The sequence below is a fragment of the Arachis duranensis genome, chromosome 2, assembly GCF_000817695.3.
Source record: "Arachis duranensis cultivar V14167 chromosome 2, aradu.V14167.gnm2.J7QH, whole genome shotgun sequence".
NCBI lineage: Eukaryota > Viridiplantae > Streptophyta > Magnoliopsida > Fabales > Fabaceae > Arachis > Arachis duranensis.
In genome coordinates this window covers 92,977,082-92,983,081 of record NC_029773.3, presented here as the reverse complement: position 1 = coordinate 92,983,081, position 6,000 = coordinate 92,977,082, and the positions used below count along the sequence as shown (strand labels likewise).

At 33.9% G+C, this 6,000-nt stretch overlaps 1 protein-coding gene across 2 annotated transcripts; it reads left to right on the top strand.

The window, feature by feature from the left end:
- Positions 1-304: 304 nt before the first annotated feature.
- On the top strand, positions 305-4,508 carry LOC107476242 (aspartic proteinase 36). 2 transcript variants are annotated; one of them, XM_016096026.3, is made up of 10 exons: positions 305-746; positions 1,392-1,521; positions 1,629-1,876; positions 2,004-2,231; positions 2,455-2,617; positions 2,965-3,038; positions 3,127-3,223; positions 3,324-3,387; positions 3,716-3,787; positions 3,876-4,508. In XM_016096026.3, exons 1-10 carry the CDS (start codon positions 493-495, stop codon positions 4,037-4,039), a joined length of 1,494 nt encoding a protein of 497 aa, XP_015951512.1. In that variant the 5' UTR covers positions 305-492; the 3' UTR covers positions 4,040-4,508. The 2 variants fall into 2 exon arrangements, with proteins under 2 accessions (XP_015951512.1, XP_015951511.1); XM_016096025.3 differs by having other exon boundaries at positions 307-752.
- Positions 4,509-6,000: the final 1,492 nt, after the last annotated feature.

The window sequence follows — 6,000 nt, the reverse complement described above, 5'->3', positions numbered from 1 at the left end:
TATTAAGGAAAATGTTAGAAAAACAATAATTATTTTAAATAACATAAACAACCACCAATTAAATAAAAATACACTAAACTTTTAAATTAATCTTCTAAATTTTAATATTAAAATAACCATCTATACACTAATAAAATAAATATTCAATATATCTATTATTTACATTATTTAATATTTTCACCTATACTTTTCCTTTTATTAATATTCTCAGTTTATTAAATAGACCATTTACATATAAGCATACTGCATACATTTCAGTGTTAATCTCTTTAATCCAAACACACCAAGTAGCAAGCAAGCTAGCAAAAGCAACTAATTCATGTAATTAAGCACTAATCAGTAATTAATCACAGTCTATTAAAGTGTCACTCACACTCTTCATTCTCTCTCTGTCTAGCTTCACAAGTTTCAAAAAGAACATTTCAATGCACCGACTCCATTAGACAAAAAAAGAAAACAAAATACACAGCACAAAAACGAAGAATCGTAACAATGCGGTGTTCTCTTACAGCGGTGGTTTTCGTTCTGGCCACCGTGGTGGCGGCGGTGGTGGATGCCGGCGTATTGCTTCCCTTGGAACGCGCGGTTCCAACTACTGGCAGCAGGCGCGTGGATGTGGAGTATCTGAGGGCGCGTGACAGAGCGCGTCATGCTCGAATCCTGCGTGGTTCTGGTGGTGGCGGTTATGGTGGTGGTGGCGTAGTTGATTTCTCAGTACAAGGAACCTCCGATCTTAGCTCAGCTGGGTACGGGTAATCCTCTCTCTCTCTCTCTCTCTCATTTTTTTTTTCTTTCTGAATTTTAATACAAGAATTCATAAATTCTGCTTAGGAAATGAGTATAGATTGTAGAACCATTTTAGCTTAGCTAAAGTAGTTGTTAGTTTGTTATTGTGATTTTTGGTGCACATTGATATATTTAGAGTTTAATTTTGGTGCACACTCATTCACACTTGAAAGGTTCTCAAAGTGACAAATATGGTGGAACAGAGTGAGTATTAATAAATGAATCTTCATTGATATGTCCTCTTTTCTTTATTTTGTAGCAAGCATTTATTGCAATTTGTGTATTATTTAGAAAAATCTGCATTAGATTGTGTATTTTCTACTGAATTTCGTTTTGTTGTTAATGGATAATTGAAAATGAGATGGTTATTGAGTGTTTATTTATTTATTTGTGTTCATTTTATTTAGTTTAGACTAATGTTTTTCGTGCTTGCTATTGCTAGTGTACCGTGAATTTTCCTTTCCTCAGCGGCTTAATCTTTGATATTGGAAAGTTACTCTTTATTCTTCACTGACTTGTTTTTAACTAACAAATACCATGTAATAATGGTTTGAACCTGGAGGATAATCTTTTCTTTTTCTCTTTTCCTTTTCCCCCCTCTGAAGGTTGTATTTTACCAAGGTGAAGATGGGAACACCTCCAAAAGAATTTAATGTGCAGATTGATACCGGAAGTGACATCTTGTGGGTTAGCTGCAATACTTGCAGCAATTGCCCTCAATCTAGTGGACTTGGGGTGAGGATTTTGGCACTTGTCTAATCATGCATGCTCGTGGTACCTTGGGAAACAAGGTTCTAATTTTGAGAAGAATTTATTGTTTTTCTTGTTGCCTGTGTTTGCAGATTGAGCTCAATTACTTTGACACGGTTGGCTCATCCACAGCTGCGCTGGTTCCATGCTCAGACTCGATATGTGCTTCTGAGGTTCAAGGTGCAGCTGCTGAATGTTCTCAGGCTAATCAGTGCAGCTATACATTTCAGTATGGAGATGGAAGTGGAACGACAGGATATTATGTTTCTGATGCAATCTATTTTGATATGATCCTGGGACAGTCTTCACTTGCTAACTCTTCAGCGACTGTTGTTTTTGGGTGAGTATGTGTGCTTTTTACTGTGAATAAGGTTTATGTGTCATCTTACTCATCTATTGGTTTTGCTATTACTCCCATGTTTATTTTGATGCTTATATGGTCCGGTTGATGATTATTTTGTTAATAGGTGTAGCAACTATTTGTCTGGAGAATTGACTAAATCAGATAAAGCAGTTGATGGAATTATTGGGTTTGGCCCTGGTCCTCTATCTGTTGTATCACAATTGTCTTCGCGTGGTATAACACCCAAAGTTTTCTCTCATTGTTTAAAAGGAGATGGCAATGGAGGAGGCATACTAGTTCTTGGTCATATTTTGGATCCAAATATAGTTTATACTCCACTGCTTCCATCACAGTAAGTTCTTCTGCACTTTGTCTACTTTAGCCCCTTGCTAGTGACCCGCTTTTTTTATTTTTTCAAAAGCAATATTAAAAGAAATTTATGGATATAAAATATGAAGTTGCTCAAGAATTGGGTTCTTAAAATGTTTGTTATCCTATTATGCTTGCTGTACAACTAATTGATAGTTTTATGAGATATATTACGTAGGTTTGACTATTTCTTGCTTAAATTTCAGACCTCATTACAACGTAAACCTCCAGGGCATTTCTGTCAATGGACAACCCCTCTCAATTAATGCAGATGTATTTGCAACATCTGCCAATCGAGGAACTATAGTCGACTCCGGTACAACATTGGCATATCTTATTCAAGAGGCTTATGATCCTCTCGTCAATGCAGTAAGTTCTCTTGTTACTTAGCTGGAAATTTGAGTATTCCACTTTTCCAGGACAATATTCTCTCTTTGCTTCATCCTTGATGAGGTATTTGTATTGTAAATAAATAATGAGGACATTTCATTGACATGTCTATCCATTGAATTCATTTGGATTCTTGTATTCATATCTTATTTGTCTGGTATATTTTATGATTTTAGTTAAAAGTTGAGTTTGATCCTTAAGAAATTTTCAAAAGGGGAACAGAAAGGAGGCAAATAAAATCCTCACCTTGTCTATCTTGTAATATAAGAAATAATATTCTCCCTCGCTATAACATAGTCATGATAAATTTCTGAATGAATTTCCAGATTACTACAGCAGTGTCACAGTCTACAAATCCTTTTATTTCAAAAGGACTTCAGTGTTATCTTCTCTCAACCAGGTTATTGTCAATATCTATAAATCCTTATTCATCATGAAAGGAGAGTTTTTCCATATCTCATTAGAATTTATGCTTGTTATGTATTCAGTATAAGTGATATATTTCCTCAAGTCAGCTTAAACTTTGAGGGTGGGGCATCAATGGTTTTAAAACCAGAACAGTACCTTATGCATAATGGTGTCATGGTAAGTATGTCTATTAAATGTTGATCATATTATTTTCGTAAGATATTCTTCAGGATTTATGCTACTAATGGTACTCTTACATGCCACTTTGCTTTAACAGGATGGTCAGTCATTGTGGTGCATCGGTTTCGAGAAAGTGCAGGAGGGAGTCTCAATTTTAGGAGGTCGGTTTCTGTACAAATGATTTAAATACACCAAAATCTGCAAGGACTTGAAGGAAATTAGAAATTTCTTGTCTGTCAATTGTGATGGTGAAAACTCTGAAGATATGCCAGCACACTGCTGCCCTTATCTTTATAATGCTGTGTATTTTGATAATTAAAATTTGATTTTGTTTTACTTGATAACATCCTAAATAAGCATGCTATTAATGAAGTAGTACCTTTTTACCTGTTTGTATTACATAAATTATGCATGAAACTTTTGGATCAGCAAGTGAACACAACTATGTTATTTTTAGTTTATCAGCATTCATTCCCCTTCTCCTTGCAGATCTGGTTTTAAAAGATAAGGTAATCATCTATGACTTAGCACATCAACAAATCGGATGGGCCAACTATGACTGTAAGTTCACCACAGGAACTCTTTTACTTTCTTGCAAGGAGTCAAATATGATCCTTTGCCTTGTCTTAAATGTTGAATTGCTACTCAGGTTCCTCCCCTGTAAACGTTTCTGTGGCTACAAGCAAGGATGAGTACATCAATGCCAGACAAACGAGTGTCAGCGGTGCAGATATAGGCATCCTCTCCAAGTTATTACCTGTAAGCATTGTGGCTCTCTCTGTGCACATAGCAATTTTCGCTCCATTTTTGTAATTTAAATCCAAAGGCTCAAGTTTTATTTTTCAACCACACCTCGAAAGCTACCTTAGATGGCCGATGTTTTATTTGTTCTCGGAAAACCCCTCTCATGTTTGGATCATGAGTGGTAGCTGTTTCTATTCATATTTATTCTGATTGGGGATGCTCACAAGAAAAAACAAAAAGAAGAACAAGAAGAGGGTGTCTTCCATTCACCTGATGAATTTGTAAAGGAAGCATTCTCTTGATAACGTGTAGAAATATACATTAGTGTCTGTATCTATGTAGTAGATAATGGTGTATTTTTTATACAGTGCTGTGAGGGATTTGTGTTTTTCAGCCCTATCAAGTTTAGCCAAGTGTATAGGAATTTCATATGGTTATGGCACCATGGTTGGTGTTCAGGCATTTTATGACATTCACTGATTAGAATTGTCACCTTTTTTTCTCAATAGTGAATACTTGTTATTTTTTCGGTGCAATATGTTATATGTTACTATGTCATTTTCAGATTGTATGAGAAAATTTTGTTGATCATGATATGATACCCCATGCAATGACTTCCATTAGAAAACAGAGTTGTGTAGCCTCTGTTCCTGGTGAAATTGATTGGATGAGTGAATTTGAATGGGATTAGTCAGTTATCTCCAACAAAATTTTGTGTCAACTTGTTAATTCTATCTAATCCTACTTTTGTTGATGAATGATTGTCAGAATGCTATTGATCTCTGATAAATTATGGGTTAGCTGGTGATGCTTTCTTTCATTTTGATATGAGAGAAAAAGAAATGTGATTTGGTGATACCTGCCGACATTGTTGTGCTGAATATTCATCAATAATGTTACACACATTAATTAGCACGTATTGTTTTTTTATATTACATATTTACATCTTTTATTGGTTATTATTGAATTGTTTGTTGAGTCCTGCTAGGGAGTCAATGACTTATTTATACAATGTGTACAATGGGCAATATAAGTTACAAAATGAACATCACACATAATACTCAGAATAATCAGCCGGGTACTAGGGATAATAAACATCTCATGTCATAAAATCACTCATCCCAAAAACTTAAGCAGATTTTGGGGTTCACTAAAGATCAAACTCTTGACCTTTCGGATCTAAAGCACTAATTCTATGTCATGATACTACTCATCCCAGAGGTTTATGCTAATGGAAAAAGGTAACACTAATGGTTATATCTCTAATATTTCCTAAACTTTCATTGTATGCATTGTACAAATATTCCATTAGCTCTCCATACTTTCTCTTGTTTTATTTGCATGGTTATACTTCCTCTCTTAATTTTGTGTTAATTGGATTTTTTACCTCTGAATTTTACCTGATGTGCATTTTAATTTCCAAACTTTAAAAATATGTAACATGATTTTTGAACCTTTCTAAATGTATATTTTACTCAAAATAAGCGCATTTTATTCTTTTTTGAATTCTGGATTATGTGCAAACTACTTAATATCTTTTAAACAATCTTTAAGTGAATATCGAAAGATTATGTCATTTGAGGCATAATTTATTGGTAAATATGTGCTACTTTTGTTCATAATTGATAAGGAAAAAAAATTTCGCTAACATGGTTAATTTGCACTGTTGCACATATGCGAAAATTGGGTCAAATGAGGAGGTTGGTAAAGTCATCAAACAATATTTTAATCACTTTGCGAAAATTGGGTCAAATGAGGAGGTTGGTAAAGTCATCAAACAATATTTTAATCACATTTAAATGATGAGAATGGAATTTACAAATAATACAAGTTATAAATTTAAAAGTGATTAAAATATTATCTGATTATTTTATTAATTTCTTTATTTTAGACTATTGTTTTATAGGTTGTTTGGATTATTTTTTAAAGATAAACTAAATTGTATTGTACTTAAAATGTTTATAAGGAGGAATGTAGAATTAGTCCTACTCCATTTTACGAAGTGTTTGATTAGAGGAAGTTGAAGGAAA

Coding starts and splice junctions, on each gene's coding strand:
- LOC107476242 (XM_016096025.3), top strand. CDS start 493: ATGCGGTGTTCTCTTACAGCGGTGGTTTTCGTTCTGGCCACCGTGGTG. Junction 753..1,391: donor CTTAGCTCAGCTGGGTACGG/GTAATCCTCTCT, acceptor CCCCCTCTGAAG/GTTGTATTTTACCAAGGTGA. Junction 3,788..3,875: donor CGGATGGGCCAACTATGACT/GTAAGTTCACCA, acceptor ATTGCTACTCAG/GTTCCTCCCCTGTAAACGTT.